The sequence below is a fragment of the Haliotis rubra genome, unplaced genomic scaffold, assembly GCF_003918875.1.
Source record: "Haliotis rubra isolate DU_JTF1 unplaced genomic scaffold, ASM391887v1 Scf1615, whole genome shotgun sequence".
NCBI classification, from domain to species: Eukaryota; Metazoa; Mollusca; class Gastropoda; order Lepetellida; family Haliotidae; genus Haliotis; species Haliotis rubra.
In genome coordinates this window covers 23245-40612 of record NW_025765576.1, presented here as the reverse complement: position 1 = coordinate 40612, position 17368 = coordinate 23245, and the positions used below count along the sequence as shown (strand labels likewise).

Genomic DNA, 17368 nt, shown 5'->3' with positions numbered 1-17368 from the left:
GCTCAGCCGGCCATTGGCGAGGACACTCAGTATGCCGCCGGACGAGATAAAACCAACGACTACCGCCACAGGCACGGAGTTACCCGCCGACCTAGTACTGTACCGAGAGCTGTGCATTCATCTCAACCAGGTGAGCACAACGTACAACATTCAAGGGGGTCACCCTTCCACTATACTGAGAGCCGTACCGGTGAAAACGGAGAAATACAACGACGGTAGAACCGAGTCGTTTTCACCGCGGCAGTATAAGAAGTTAACCCAGGGCAACATCCCTGATCTGATAATATCGGTGTTAGATATAAATCATAATATAGGATACCTCAGCGTAACGCTGCACATAAAATGACCAGCGCACAAGGGCCCGGGGTGAAAAAATGCATCAATGTGGGGATCTCCGACCTCGGGGACACACGCGGTTTCAACGCTCCCGGAGTAGATGGTAAATTGTACGCCTTGCAACTGAAAAACAACATTTACGAACGCGTTGAAGTCCCCTCCGGTGGAGCCCTAGGTGATATAGTAGATACCACAAGAGCGACAGTCAACACTCGGTACACCCTAGTCACCACCGGGGATGATAAATGGATAATATACCCATCGTTCGGGGGCAAACTGTTCGACTTAGACGATGTTGAGAGCACTACCGTCGCCCGAAACAAGCCATATACACTCGTCTTCACCGAAGATGACAAGTGGGTGTTGTTACCCGATAAAGACGACTGGTTTCTCAATATTAGGCTCGGCTCCCCCTAAGTGTTCACGGATAACAAAGACAACCACCTAAACAAAGTCGTGAACAACGGAACCCTGCTCGTGGCTTACGTCCCGACTCAGAGACGTAGCGTAGTCATCAGCCCAATGGCCAGTCTGGCAGCCCATATGCTATCGAGTAAACTGGGAATGCAAAACGTGACATTGCAGTTGGTGTCTGAATTCGAAGGCGTGGTCACCATCCTGGAGAGTCTAACGGCGAACTCAACACTGATCATCCAAGTCTACCTAGGGGAACCATCACAGGGTGATGTCGAGATTGTGAAGGGGATCAAACTCGGGTGGGCGAAACGACACCAGTATCACGTTTGCACAGTTTACGTGCGGGTGGGTGTCGGCTCCAACACCAGTCTGCAGGGTGTCACCGTGATCGTGGAAAACACAATATCACTAACCAAGATCTTCCTACCTGACAACATACACTTCATGGGGGTGAAGTTCACCCCTGAACTATTATCAGAAAACCAGTTGGAAACTATATCGTAGTAGTATTATAGCAATGACCAGTCATCGTCCCAACACTATGCTTAACGACCTAGGGGACACGGAGGGATTCGATCAGCCTGGTGAGGAAGACACCTTATACATCCTACACTTCAAAGACAACGTGTATAGGCGGGTGCCCCTAGCAGACTATAAAGAACCCAAATGGTTAATCAATATGACCCTCACCGCACCTTATATCTCACTAGACAAAGATGGCTATGTCTCTGAAATTAGGAACAACGGTATCTTACTTGCGAGTTTCATTCCGAAGCTTAAGTCAAATAAAGTCCAGCTATTAACGGATCACACGGGTAACATGTTATATTCAGTAAGAAATGGGTGTGATTTTGATGTACCCGATTCCCAATTGGATCTTAGTACTATGAAACCAGGTTTCACACTCTTCATAGAAGCCTATCTCAAGCTAGTAGATCCTGAAGCGAGCCGTATACCCATTGTAATTGGGGTGGGAATAAGTTGGGACCCCATACACAATAACCAACGTTGTCGTATCATCATACAACTGGACCCCGTAACGGGTGCTATAAGCACCTTAGTAAGCCCACGGGGGGTTCGTGTGGAAATAAAGCCACCTATTAGACTCTCGTATATTTACCTGTACTCTTTTCTATCACTTATAAGCCTCAAGTACACTGCGCAAGAATTAAATAGCACACAATTAAAAGATATGTTATAAAGTATATTATAGGCACACAGATTGGGCTATACCCAGTCGTAGAGGAAGTAGCGAAGACCCTGGAAACCGTAGACGGGTTCCGCTTGAGACAGTTATGTGATGTAAAACGCCAACTAGAACAAGACCGCGACACGCGTAAAGCACTATGTAAGAAGTACCATAGAGCTTTCAATATCGTGGACGGGGCTGATACTGCCCTTATAACAACCAGCATGGGACTAGGGGCGGCAGGTGTTGGGTTGTTAGCTACCATCGTGGCTACCCCCGTAGTGCTAGATATTGAAATAACAGCTGGGGTGGCAGGGGTGTTAGGGTTGGCGCTTAAGTTTGCATCCCGCAGACTGCATCGTAAGGCATTGAAACACGATGAGATCAGGGTTCTGGCCGAAGCAAAGCTGAACACAGTAAGTGAGCGTATTTCCACGGCACTCACTGACAGTAAGATCTCCGAGGAGGAGTTTCGTTCAATTCTATCTGAACTCACAAAATATAACAAAATGAAACAAGAGATTCGATCCAAGTCTCGTAAATCTGCTATCAGTGAGGATGAGAAAAAAAAGTACATAGAACAGGGAGTACAAAAAGCCCAGCAAGCCTTTATTACAAACACCAAAGAGATTATAGGTGATTCACATTAAACTGTTTCATCGAGGTAAACATGGCATAGCGGCACAATAGTGTCATAGCGGAATGTTAGACGCAGCCCATTATTGGATGATGCAATCCCAGGATAGACCCGTTAAACCCACATACTTCAACCATGCCCCTGGTAGCTCAGTCGGTTAAGAGGCGAGGTTGTGAGGTATACATGTGCAGTTCGTATCCCGCTAGCGTCTCAAACTTTTTTATAGTAGGAGTAATGGTAGCAAGAGCTAAGGGTCCGACCAAAGCCTTATTTCCCAAATAAGGCTTTGCAGAGGCTTTTGTTGGACCTGGTCCAAAACCCCCCATTGTATATACTACTAATATATAGTTGTTAATGAGGTGTTATGTAATATTTTGTGTTAATATTTGAATGAACAATTACATACCACCACTGCTGGTTAGTGAGCGACCAGACCTTAAGTCTTTATTATTGTGGTTGTGTCACCTACACGAGTTTCACATCATAATAACTAGATATATTCATGATATTACATAAACGGTGTATAAGGTCATTATTGGTGACCAATTAGTTGTCACGTGAACAATGATGGCCACAACAAAATATTTGTAGTTTTACTTGCGTCGTATGTTTTGTTTAGGTGAACAATTCACGTGCCTTTGCGTTTATTTGTGACACGTGCCATCTGTGCAGTAAGATGTGCCTCTGTACCTAACATGGCCTCGGATACTGATGCGTATATATAAGACGTCGGTGACCATGCGCTGATTAATCTAAACGTTAAAGCTAGGTACATGTATATTGGTCTTAATAGATATGGTGGCGTGTGGTCCTATGCAAATAGCTCAGGTCACAAATCAGTTGAATTTAATCAACGTTGGTCGCGGACAGTTTCTAAGGCTTCAGTCCTCCCCCACAACGAAACACACGTGACACATGTGGTCTCACCCTAGGTAAGAGTGAATGTGTTCATGAATTGCCTCTGTTAACCAAGCAGTAAGTGGGTACCCAGTGGGATAGGTCATATGACTATTAACCTTCTAGGGCCTCACAGGCAGCTTGGGTTATGCGGGAAAATAATGTGCTAGCGCCTTGAGCATGCACACGTGCGTGGAAACAAGCGCAAAATATATAGCCATTATTATGTTATTTCGCTTTTCCTGATATTGTCTTGTACGAGAGGTTATATAAATACATATCTCACTCAGCGCAGTCGTCTTTGTCATTATAACGAACCTGTATGGGAGTTTTGCAGAAACTGTGTCCACTAATTTGTCAGTTCAACATGGATGCAATTGGTGTGCCGTATTCTCAAGAGTGACGCACTACAAGGGCCCAGCTTCCCGGTGAGTCCAACATGTTTTTCAAGCGTGTGTATGTGAAGGAAGTATTATTAACCATGTGACGGTCATACAGTTGATGAGATGCAGCGTCTTCTCTTGTAGAGGTCGGGTACCCTGTAGTCTTGTCTCGCCAAGAACCCCACATTGGTGTCATGCGTCAGGTACATCTCTGTATACCCCTACAGCGATCTACACGTTTGATTACACGATGTATAAATATGTATGTATAAACACAACACATTGTATTTTAGACATTGCACTACATTACGTACACACACACACACACACATACACACACACGACACGTGGAAACAACCAAAGACAGATACCTACCAAACAAGTACAATCCTGCAGCCACATTGTAGAACATAGTCACCAGCTTAGTGAGTTAACACTGAGAGCGCTCAGCTCTTGTAGTGATTTGCCGTGAATACGTCCGTAAATTTGGTTTCACTTGCTGATATTCTCCTTTCAAATGAATATCTCTATGTGTGTACTGAAACCAGTACTGACTGACTCCGTGTAGGATACTGGGAGCAATATTTGATACTTTTGAATGTATAGTACAGTATAGTACAGCACAGTATAGTACAGTGTAGTACAGCGCAATATAGTACAGTATGGTAGAGTATAGTATACAATGTAGCATAGTGCAGTGTAGTATAGTACAGTGTAGTATAGCGCAATATAGTACAATATGGTATAGTATAGTATACAATGTAGCATAGTGGAGTGCAGTATAGTACAGTAAAATTATAGTATAGTATAGTACAGCATGGTACAGTATAGTATAGTACAAAACAGTATAGTATAGTGTACTATATAGTATAGTTCAATAAAGTATAGTGTAGTGTAGTGTAGTAAAGTATAGAATAGTATAGTATAGCATGGTACAGTAAAGTACAGTATAGCATAGTATAGTATAGTATAGTGTACAATATAGTATAGTCAGTAATGTCTAGTATAGTATAGTACAAAACAGTATAGTATAGTGTACAATATAGTATAGTCAGTAAAGTCTAGTATAGTATAATAGAAAACAGTATAGTATAGTGTACAATATAGTATAGTCAGTAATGTCTAGTATAGTATAGTACAAAACAATATGGTATAGTGTACAATATAGTTTAGTCAGTAAAGTCTAGTATAGTATAGTACAACACAGTACAGTATAGTATAGTGTACAATATAGTATAGTCAGTAATGTCTAGTATAGTAAAGTACAACACAGTATAGTATAGTATAGTGTACAATATAGTATAGTCAGTAATGTCTAGTATAGTATAGTATAGTACAACACAGTATAGTATCGTATAGTATAGTGTACAATATAGCATAGTCAGTAAAGACTAGTATAGTATAGTGGTCTTCCACAACTTGAGAGGGTACCACTCTCACTTAATCATGCAGGCCATCGCGAAAGTCGACGGCAACCTGACGTGCATCCCCAACAACATGGAGAGAAACATCTCCTTTAGCTTGAATAGTCTGAGGTTCATCGACTCGGTTCAGTTTCTCCTGTCATCACTCGACAGTCTGGTCAAGACCAAAGATACCTTCCTCATTACCGACCGATACACCGACGCCGAGACTCGACCCCTGATGATGAGGAAGGGCGTGTACCCCTAAGAGTACATGGATGGTTGGGCCAAGTTCGCCGAGACCCGACTGCCTCCTATCAACCGATTTTACAGCAAGCTGACCGACTCGACAATATCCCAAGACGATTACTCGCTCGCGATTAATGTATGGAATAAACTGGCCTGCAAGAATCTGGGTGACTACCACGACATGTACTTGAGGACAGATGTTCTCCTGCTAGCCGACGTGTTTGAGACGTTTAGGAGGACGTGTTTTAAGCAGTATCAACTGGATCCCGCATGGTACTACACCAGCCCAGGTTTGTCGTGGGATGCATTGCTGAAAAAGACCGGAGTTAAGTTGGATTTGCTCACCGATTACGACATGCACCTATTCATTGAGAAAGGCTTGCGAGGTGGGATTTCCATGGCTACCAAACGATATGCAAAAGCCAATAATCAATACGTGAAGGGCTACGACCCGAGCAAGCCAACCAATCATATTCTCTACCTCGACGCCAACAACCTGTACGGCTGGGCCATGAGCCAGTATCTACCCACAGGTGGATTCGAATGGGCATCACCCGAGATCGATGTTATGAACTTAATGAATAAGACCAAGTACATCGTTCACTATCGCAACCTACAGCTGTGTATTTTGGTCAGTCTCATACCCAACGACAGGTACAGCTGTAGGTTGCGATAGTGAACGATGTACTTGGTCTTATTCATTCAGTTGGGCACTAGTTTTTCAACGTCTGCCACCCGCCCACCTAACAAGTTATGTTGGTACTCAGACATCCAGTCTGGGTAAACCTTCATATGTTCTGGGGCCAGGGGGGTAGCTGTTGTGTGATGTGTGTAATGCCTTGGGGTATTCCAAGTCCACCTCGAGGATATAGCCTTTGTTCGAATCAGGCGCGATGCTCATAACATCGATCTCGGGTGATGCCCATTCGAATCCACCTGTGGGTAGATACTGGCTCATGGCCCAGCCGTACAGGTTGTTGGCGTCGAGGTAGAGAATATGATTGGTTGGCTTGCTCGGGTCGTAGCCTTTCACGTATTGATTATTTGCTTTCGCGTATCGCTTGGTTGCCATGGAGATCCCGCCTCGCAAGCCTTTCTCAATGAATAGGTGCTTGTCATAATCTGTAAGCAATTCCAACTTAACTCCGGTCTTTTTAAGCAAGGCATCCCACGACAGACCTGGGCTGGTGTAATACCATGCGGGGTCCAGTTGATACTGCTTAAAACACGTCCTCCTAAACGTCTCAAACACGTCGGCTAGCAGGAGTACATCTGTCCTCAAGTACATGTCGTGGTAGTCACCCAGATTCTTGCAGGCCAGTTTATTCCATACGTTAATCGCGAGCGAGTAATCGTCTTGGGATATTGTCGAGTCGGTCAGCTTGCTGTAAAATCGGTTGATAGGAGGCAGTCGGGTCTCGGCGAACTTGGCCCAACCATCCATGTACTCTTAGGGGTACACGCCCTTCCTCATCATCGGGGGTCGAGTCTCGGCGTCGGTGTATCGGTCGGTAATGGGGAAGGTATCGTTGGTCTTGACCAGACTGTCGAGTGGTGACATGAGGAACTGAACCGAGTCGATGAACCTCAGACCATTCAAGCTAAAGGAGATGTTTCTCTCCATGTTGTTGGGGATGCACGTCAGGTTGCCGTCGACTTTCGCGATGGCCTGCATGATTAAGTGAGTGTCGTACCCTCTCAAGTTGTGGAAGACCACTATACTATACTAGTCTTTACTGACTATACTATATTGTACACTATACTATACTAGACTGTGTTGTACTATACTATACTATACTAGACATTACTGACTATACTATATTGTACACTATACTATACTGTACTGTATTGTACTATACTATACTAGACTTTACTGACTATACTATATTGTACACTATACTATACTGTTTTGTACTATACTATACTAGTGTTTACTGACTATACTATATTGTACACTATACTATACTGTACTGTGTTGTACTATACTATACTAGACATTACTGACTATACTATATTGTACATTATACTATACTGTACTGTGTTGTACTATACTATACTAGACTTTACTGACTTTACTATATTTTACACTATACTATACTGTTTTGTACTATACTATACTAGTCTTTACTAACTATACTATATTGTACACTATACTATACTGTTTTGTACTATACTATACTAGACATTACTGACTATACTATATTGTACACTATACTATACTGTTTTGTACTATACTATACTAGACTTTACTGACTATACCATATTGTACACTATACTATACTGTTTTCTATTATACTATACTAGACTTTACTGACTATACTATATTGTACACTATACTATACTATATTGTGTTGTACTATACTATACTAGACATTACTGACTATACTATATTGTACACTATGCTATACTATACTATACTGTACTTTACTGTACCATACTATACTATACTATACTTTACTACACTACACTACACTATACTTTATTAAACTATACTATATAGTACACTATACTATACTGTTTTGTACTGTACTATACTATACTGTACTATACTGTTCTATACTATACTATAATTGTACTGTACTATACTACACTCCACTATGCTACATTGTATACTATACTGTACCATATTGTACTATATTGCGCTATACTACACTGTACTATTTTGTACTATACTACACTGCACTATGCTACATTGTATACTATACTCTACCATACTGTACTATATTGCGCTGTACTACACTGTACTATACTGCGCTGTACTATACTGTACTATACATTCAAAAGTATCAAATATTGCTCCCAGTATCCTACACGGGGTCAGTCAGTTCTGGTTTCAGTACACACATAGAGATATTCATTTGAAAGGAGAATATCAGCAAGTGAAACCAAATTTACGGACGTATTCACGGCAAATCACTACAAGAGCTGAGCGCTCTCAGTGTTAACTCAGCAAGCTGGTGACTATGTTCTACAATGTGGCTGCAGGATTGTACTTGTTTGGTAGGTATCTGTCTTTGGTTGTTTCCACGTGTCGTGTGTGTGTGTGTGTGTGTACGTAATGTAGTACAATGTCTATAGTATAATGTGTTGTATTTATACATACATATTTATACATCGTGTAATCAAACGTGTAGATCGCTGTAGGGGTATACAGAGATGTACCTGACGCATGACACCAATGTGGGGTTCTTGGTGAGACAAAACTACACGGGTACCCGACCTCTACAAGAGAAGACGCTGCATCTCATCAACTGTATGACCGTCACATGGTTAATAATACTTCCTTCACATACACACGCTTGAAAAACATGTTGGATTCACCGGGAAGCTGAGCCCTGGTAGTGCGTCACTCTTGAGAATACGGCACACCAATTGCATCCATGTTGAACTGACAAATTAGTGGACACAGTTTCTGCAAAACTCCCATACAGGTTCGTTATAATGACAAAGACGACTGCGCTGAGTGAGATATGTATTTATATAACCTCTCGTACAAGACAATATCAGGAAAAGCGAAATAACGTAATAATGGCTATTTATGTTGCGCTTGTTTCCACGCACGTGTGCATGCTCAAGGCGCTAGCACATTATTTTCCCGCATAGCCCAAGCTGCCTGTGAGGCCCTAGAAGGTTAATAGTCATATGAGCTATCCCACTGGGTACCCACTTACTGCTTGGTTAACAGAGGCAATTCATGAACACATTCACTCTTACCTAGGGTGAGACCACATGTGTCACGTGTGTTTCGTTGTGGGGGAGGACTGAAGCCTTAGAAACTGTCCGCGACCAACGTTGATTAAATTCAACTGATTTGTGACCTGAGCTATCTATTTATTATGATGTGACACTCGTGTACGTGACACACCCACAATAATAAAGACTTAAAGGCCTGGTCGGTCACTAACTAGCATTGGTGGTATGTAATTGTTCATTGAAATATTAACACAAAATATTACATAACACATCATTAACAACTATATATTTGCTGAACTTTAACGGTGTTGTGTCAGATGTTATTGAGTGTGGAATATATTGTACACGTCAAATGTTTTGTGCGTGCAGTATTGTGTGGACGTATATTAACAATAATGTTTTATTTACATGTCTCGTGTCTGCCACGACAGGATCTGATTACATCGTTGCACGTGTTGGTCATAACGTGACCATCTCCCTCAACACGTCCCAGGCTCGACAAGAGTATAAAGTCGGCGTGTTAGTTAATTTTACAGAATTTCTCTTTATAAAAACTGACACTGAGCATGACATTGTGAACAACAGCCGTACATGGTACAGAGACAGAGACATCCCAGTGAGCATCACCCCATCAGAGTTCAGGTTTACACTGTATAATGTCACTACAGAGGACGCAGGCCTCTACGTATGTTGGCCGTTTGACTCAAACAAGGGGATACCTGGCTGTGACCAGCTTCTCGTTGTTGCACGTGAGTGAGAATCGGATACGGTATCTGTATAAAATGTAAATTCCACCTTCAGGAATCACTTAAAGCCTATTAATGGGCCCAGCTTGATGTAGAGACAGCCCATTGTGATGTATGTCTCAGACGTTACCTCATTGGTGAAGCCCAAACGCTATATGTTTGACAAACGTATATACGTTATTGGAGCGACCCCGAGGACTCTAACGTGACCAAAGCACACCCTGAACAGTGCATAGCGCCACATCAGACCACTTGCCCAATTGTTTATCACACTTAGATAGAGTTTTCAAATAGCATGAATAACCGTTATCTGTAAGCCATACATGTGGAATGTGGATACGAATAACGAGAAGGGAAATAGTGTGCTTTAAATGGGAGTCATATGCATGTATTGGGGAATTATTAGCCACAGAACAATAAAGTGTCTGTTTCAACATTAGCATGCGTTTCCACGTAGAAATACCGCCACATTCTATAAACGGCACAGAGCTTATGTAGCTAGTGATAAATCTTGACCAAATATCAAACGTTATGAATTTGGAAGACAAATAGCTCAATTTTGTTTAGTAAACGTCATGACATCAGGCTACTTTTGCGAAAAATATGTGTTCACAACATAAGGAAGTATTAATCAACTCATATGAAATGCGTTTGATGTAAATCAGTTTTTAAAACTACACGTGTCTGACCCGTGTCACGTTGAAGACACATAGACAGTGATGATGAGGTATCGTTATACAACTGACTGTCACGTGATCAACATGGAAATGTGGAGCAAGTCGCCTTTGTGAAAGTAGTAAGGTCCATTAACTCCCACTATGTGTACTCTACTCTACAAAACACCATGTTCTCCAGATGGGCAGCGTCCATCGCCCGTGTAGTGTTGTAACACCTGTGTTGTAATTAACCACATGTCTCACAACTATTATACTGGTTATTAGCTAGGTCATTGATGATAAGCAGTTTGGACTACTACAGTGTCAGGGCGATTCGAAAAGTCATTGTAAAACATTATTTATGAGCACTCGTGTTGTTGTCCGAGTACTGTGGTTTAACATGTAAAACTAACAATACTGTTTGAGAAACAATACACCTACACTTACAGGACCTGCCTCACTTGTACTGGAAACATTACATTATATCCAGTTAAATATGATTTAACGACAACTTTGCCGAGAGACACGTCACGGTGTGCCACTGCTTGAAACCTTTTATTGTTATTGGATTTTATGTTTTCTTTTTTTTTCTAAAAGGAGAATAGAGTTAGTTGTCCTGACTGGACCTGTCACACTGTATCATTTACTCGAGAACACTCCCACATCTGGATCATCTACCCAGGGTAAATGCCGATGTTTTCTGTCATTACAGAGAAACCTTCAACAACGAACATCACTGGTGCTACATCAGCTGTCTCAGGTGGGCGTGTCACCCTGACATGCTCCTCCTCCTCCCGGAGTCTCCCCCCGGACCACCCTCTGACCATGACCTACATCTGGAGGAGGAACAGTGAGAAGATTCAAGGAGAGGAAGACGTTCATGTAGCCGGGCCGAACCTCACTATGAGACACATCAGCAAGAAGGGGGGCGGCAACTACAGCTGTCAGGCTGTGGAGGAGGGGCTGGAGTCTGACTGGAGTCACGGACACGACCTGGATGTTCAGTGTGAGTGAATCCGTGATCTGTGTTGTCCACCTTCAGCAGAATAGGTCAAGACTGTGCCTTTAAACACTGTTCCATATTGACGTACTTACTATCTTGGTGCTGACACGACCGAATGCAGTATTTATTTATTTGTTTGTTTGTTATTTGTTTATTCATTCATTTATTTATTTATTTATTTATTTATTTATTTATTTATTTATTTATTTATTTATTTATTTATTTATTTATTTATTTATTTATTTATTTATTTATTTATTTATTTATTTATTTATTTATTTATTTATTTATTTATTTATTTATTTATTTATTTATTTATCTCTCTATTTATTTATAGCATCATCCAATTCCTATTTCACCAGGTATCATCGATATTTGTAAAATATGAGAGGCTGTTATCTTCAAGATGTAATAACGGTTTGAATTAGAATATCGACAGCAAGCTCACTTATCGGATTGTCAAAATATTGGTTAAACGTTCGTATTGTTCAGATGGACCAGAGCAGATCCTGTTCAATGGAACAACCAGTACAGTGACTGCTGCAGCAGGTGCCCCTCTCACAGTGAGATGTTCCGCTGACTGTAACCCTGCCTGCACTGTAACCTGGTGGAACACATCCAGACACAGGCTGGTTACAGGACACAGGGAGGCTGTGTTGTCTACGCCAGCTGTTGACAGATCGGGACAGTACATGTGTCATGTCTACAACACACATGGGAACGCGTGGAGGAATCTGAAGCTTGATAAACCAAGTAACATATCATATCATACCATATCATATCATATCATGTCTTTTTCCCTGCTGGCCGTTCGGCGTGCACGTCTCGATATAAGAGCACTAATCTTTCACCCATTCCAACTCACCTCATATCTTGTATTTCATGTTTAAATCCAGATGTTAAATTTGTTTTAGGAATTGTACTCTTAGCGTAAGCTTACTGTTTGGGAATCATTAGCGTCTGTCTGGATATCAAATGTAATATTACATTCAGAGTGTCATGTGTCCATTGCCCGAACAAACAGGGTCGGAAATTCGAACTAAGTAGTACCGGGTTTACACGAGTTGTTATGAAGACTTGCTGAGCGTTCAATCGCTGGTGTCAATTTTAATGTTAATTACGTATTACTAATTTTTTTATTGTGTTAACAAGATTAATATTTGAGACCTTGTGCTGATGTAACCCAAATTTCCTTCGAGATAAGATAACTTGTGTCATATTGTAATGGCGTAGAGGTGGATTTTTGTTAGCTTAAATGTAACAAATGTCTTTGATGATGAACAGTGCAAACTTTGAAATTTATTCATATTACCTTACTTACAGTGAGTTTACGTTAATGTCACATTTAGCAATATTTCAGCAATATCAAGCGGGAGATAATAAACTTACTGATAATGCAGCTGCCCTACAGATAGTGAAATTGCAGCACATGTTTCTGACGTAATGCATCTATCGCTGTCTCCAGACACACCCATGTTGTCCCTTCTGGTACCTGCTGTGGCGGTGCTGTGGTTGTTGTTGGTGGTGGTGCTGGTCTATGGAATACGTCGATGCAGGAGTCTGAGAGGTAGGAAGGAGGATGTTGTGAGTGAGTGAGTTAAGATCACCTCAGCAATATTTCAGCAACATAATGACTACGCGAGTTATGATAAGTATTTTTAATATCTGTCACAAAAAAAACAATAATAAATTAGCAAGATTATCACAATTTATGTCTGAAAACTAACCATTTAAAAAAATGCAATATTCTATTTTACACAAAGGTTAAATTAACTACCATTAAAATACGGGCTGTAGATCACCAGCAACTGATGGCAGATCACCACACTAGCAGGAAGGTTGAACTCAGGACCGAAAGGACAGTGGTCGTTAGGCGAGGAAGTACTAACAGAGACAAGGATAAACGCTGACTGTCGATGAATGCACAGACTGAATTGCCTACTACTCTGTAATTTCGTGTAATAAAACTCTTCCTTCTCTACTTTTCAGCAAAACGGAAATTAAGGTAAGTAACATATTGGATAACTGACTGGAACAAATGCACCTTTCTAAAGGATCAACCTGTAAACTTCATGTAACATGCATATAAAAGTTCTACATAATTAGTCTATCATACTAATCGTACAAAATGCTTGAAGTTTTCTGCACAGTCAAATGTGCATGTTGTCGAATAAAAACGGTTTGATAAAGTGTTCACCTGTTTATTCCTTTCACACACACAAACACATAATATTTCACAGAGATACACACACTTATGTACACTGCGTTCTCATATGACCACTGCTTTCACACACAAAATCACACACACTGCTTTCGCACATATACACTCACATAAAAATAATATATATTTGAACGTTTAACTACCTAAATGTTTGGGTGTGTTACATTGTATCAAAATATTGTTTTGTCAGAATAAACATACATATATTTCTATCAGTGCATGTATGTCGTCTCCAGGTATGCTGCCCACCTGACTGCACTGAACAACAGAGCCAGCAGCGAGTCCCCCAACGCTACAGTCCACGTCGAGGGTGCCAGGGTGTCCTACTCAAACATGAGGTACCCATGACCTATATCTACCACAGAAATACAATTAATGCATGGTACAAATATATGAAAAATGTCTGATTTCTTCATTTAGGACTGGGCTCAATAACATAATCTATGAAGGACAATATGACATAATAATCACTTACAAATCTTTCAGGGAAACGTTTCTCACTTTAGTTAGCGAAAACTAGCAATAATTACAATATAAATACTTTAATGATTTTTTAAATAGTTTTTATTTATTATCTTCTGTGGTTTCAAATTTATGATAGACATATAGTTTATATTTATCTTAGTGTTATGCCATTTCGAGAAAGTGGGTCTGTAATTGCTCCAGTATTAACCGTTTGTAACTCATGTGCCCATAAGCGTTGGCTTCTTGGCTGAAACAAAAACAAATATGGTCACATCAACAGAGAATCTTCTGCTACAAGCGAGCAGCACTACGCTACAGCTCATGACGAGGGTGCCAGATGGCCGGTGCCAGGCCACAGGTCTGATGCTACAGCTAATGACGAGGGTGCCATCTTGCCGGTGCCAAGCAACAGGTCTGATTCTGCAGCTGACTACGTGGCTCTCGGGCAGGAAGAACACGTCCACATCTACACGGCTCTGCGCCTCAAAGCTAGGCAGCAGGTGGGGTGGTGGGAGAAGGAAGACTGACACAGCGGGAGGATCACCACAAGCCGGGATAACACCTCCTCATCACTGTATCCTCAACTCTCACAGGGCATGTCCTATGTGAAACATCCAGAGAAGGAACACGTTCCAGAAACTCTAGCACGACTCAACTCAACAGATTTTGTTACTATGTCCCTGTCTTGATGTAGATGTGAACGTTACTATGTCCCTGTCTTGATGTAGACCAGAACGTTACTATGTCCCTGTCTTGATGTAGGTCTGAACGTTACTATGTCCCTGTCTTGATGTAGGTCTGAACGTTACTATGTCCCTGTCTTGATGTAGGTCTGAACGTTACTATGTCCCTGTATTGATGTAGGTCTGAACGTTACTATGTCCCTGTCTTGATGTAGGTCTGAACGTTACTATGTCTTTGTCTTGATGTAGGTCTGAACGTTACTATGTCCCTGTATTGATGTAGGTCTGAACGTTACTATGTCCCTGTCTTGATGTAGGCCTGAACGTTACTATGTCCCTGTACTGATGTAGATCTGAACGTTACTATGTCCCTGTCTTGATGTAGATCTGAACGTTACTATGTCCCTGTCATGATGTAGAGCTGAACGTTAATATGTCCCTGTGCTGATGTAGATCTGAACGTTACTATGTCCCTGTCTTGATGAAGGCCTGAACGTTACTTTGTCCCTGTCTTGATGTAGGTCTGACGTGACTATGTCCCTGTCTTGATGTAGATCTGATCGTTACTTTGTCCCTGTCTTGATGTAGGTCTGACGTGACTATGTCCCTGTCTTGATGTGGATCTGAACGTTACTATGTCCCTGTCTTGATGTAGATCTGAACTTTACTATGTCCCTGTCTTGATGTAGGTCTGAACTTTACTATGCCCCTGTCTTGATGTAGATCTGATCGTTACTATGTCCCTTTGTTTTATTTAGATCTGAACGTTACTATGTCCCTGTCTTGGTGTAGATCTGAACGTTACCATGTCCCTGTCTTGATGTAGGTCTGAACGCTTCTATGTCCCTGTCTTGATGTAGATCCGAACTTTACTATGTCCCTGTCTTGATGTAGGTCTGAACGGTACTATGTCCCTGTGCTGATGTAGATCTGAACATTACTATGTCCCTGTCTTGAAGTAGATCTGAACGTTACTATGTGCCTGTCATGATGTAGAGCTGAACGTTACTATGTGCCTGTGCTGATGTAGATCTGAACGTTACTATGTCCCTGTATTGATGTAGATCTGAACGTTACTATGTCCCTGTGCTGATGTAGATCTGAACGTTACTATGTCCCAGTCTTGATGTACCTTTTTCGAATCTGCCAGATTTGTCAGAGGGTCAGACGCTATTCGTGAACACTGCTCGTCTCATTATTGTCGTCAGAAGCTAATGATATTGAAATAAAAAGTTGAACACAGGTCTTGTGTTCATTGTCATTGAATTAAGAAGAGTGCACCTGGAAACATTTTTCCTTGTGTTTTGACCTTTTCAATGTTTTATTAAAGTTACTATGGCAACTGACCATACTGGTCAAGCTCAGATTGACCACAGTCAGGACCCAAATGGTTATGAAAATTGATAAAAATATCAAATCATTAACCCACAAAATGTATAAGGTTGAATTGCTGGCTTTGAAAATTTGTTGATGAGCTACACAAGAATCAAAATGGACAAGAAATGTGACAAAATCTAGCGTGTACCCACACAGGTTGTAGTGATTGTTGCATATGGGCCACAGTGATTTGCTCTTTGTTACCTGTCAGCTTACCTGCTCAGGTAGCGTCACCTGACTTGACTGTCACTATCTCCTGTTTACCTGACACAGACAGGGGGCGGCCGGCGAGTGTTGTGGTAGGAGTGTTTTACAAGCTATGTTCTGTTGAGTGGTGACAAATTGTATCATATCAGTGTATTAACTTTTTGATATATTTTAATCTCGTGAAGAAGATATGATAACGCATAGAAACATAATGCTAGTTTGCAAATTTGATCAACGTCAGTATTGTAGCTCTACAGTGGGTGGGCTATTGTGAACTACGGTCCATGTCCGACATCTCCAGACACCTCAGACCAACTTGACAGGAGACAGAGATGGCATGCACCCTATAATGCCACTGTGAAAACATTTTGTTCCATGGAAAGGTTGAGATACCCCTGTTTACCTGTATTTTGGCCAGGCATTAGAGCTGTTCCCAGTGCTGCACTAGTGGCCAGACCTGTCTGTTGAGCCTGTTTGTGGCAATCTGAGTTATCAGATATCATATTTTTGTTTTAAAAAATCAGTATTTTCCATAAGCTTTCAAAACTGGTTTTCATAAAGTTTGGCACATTGACACCTACTTTGAAGTCCATTAGATAAAAGGTTCCTATTGGAGTTTGCTAATGTCCCTTATTTCTGACAGTGGGGCTTGTGAAGTGTGTTACTCAGTGGTAACTGTATCTTGACATGTACATGGGGATGCCCGGACACATCCGGATATCTGGGGTCCGGGCACCCGGGGTCTCACTGTATTTACATTAAGTCTGTTACTTTTTGTATTACTTACAACTCAGCATGAACTGAAA

General features: G+C 41.4%; 2 protein-coding genes and 1 long non-coding RNA gene across 4 annotated transcripts; all 3 read left to right on the top strand.

Moving 5' to 3' along the window:
* The first annotated feature begins 9620 nt into the window (after positions 1-9620).
* On the top strand, positions 9621-12499 carry LOC124271596 (hemicentin-2-like). Its single transcript, XM_046706745.1, has 3 exons — positions 9621-9953; positions 11319-11612; positions 12102-12499. Exons 2-3 carry the CDS (start codon positions 11432-11434, stop codon positions 12497-12499), a joined length of 579 nt encoding a protein of 192 aa, XP_046562701.1. The 5' UTR covers positions 9621-9953; positions 11319-11431.
* A 553-nt stretch (positions 12500-13052) lies between these two features.
* Positions 13053-15075, top strand: LOC124271595. The gene is made up of 4 exons (XM_046706744.1): positions 13053-13176; positions 13599-13614; positions 14067-14168; positions 14576-15075. Exons 1-4 carry the CDS (start codon positions 13053-13055, stop codon positions 14820-14822), a joined length of 489 nt encoding a protein of 162 aa, XP_046562700.1. The 3' UTR covers positions 14823-15075.
* A 443-nt stretch (positions 15076-15518) lies between these two features.
* On the top strand, positions 15519-16221 carry LOC124271591. 2 transcript variants are annotated; one of them, XR_006897086.1, is made up of 2 exons: positions 15519-15566; positions 15941-16221. It is a non-coding gene; the product is annotated as an uncharacterized LOC124271591 (long non-coding RNA). The 2 variants fall into 2 exon arrangements; XR_006897085.1 differs by lacking the exon at positions 15519-15566 and adding an exon at positions 15587-15667.
* The last annotated feature ends 1147 nt before the right edge of the window (positions 16222-17368 follow it).

Bases quoted from the DNA above. Each gene is read 5' to 3' on its own strand.
- LOC124271596 (XM_046706745.1), top strand. From the start codon at position 11,432: ATGACCTACATCTGGAGGAGGAACAGTGAGAAGATTCAAGGAGAGGAA. The intron at 11,613-12,101 runs GTGAGTGAATCC...CGTATTGTTCAG, and splicing joins ACACGACCTGGATGTTCAGT to ATGGACCAGAGCAGATCCTG.
- LOC124271595 (XM_046706744.1), top strand. From the start codon at position 13,053: ATGCATCTATCGCTGTCTCCAGACACACCCATGTTGTCCCTTCTGGTA. The intron at 14,169-14,575 runs GTACCCATGACC...TCACATCAACAG, and splicing joins GTGTCCTACTCAAACATGAG to AGAATCTTCTGCTACAAGCG.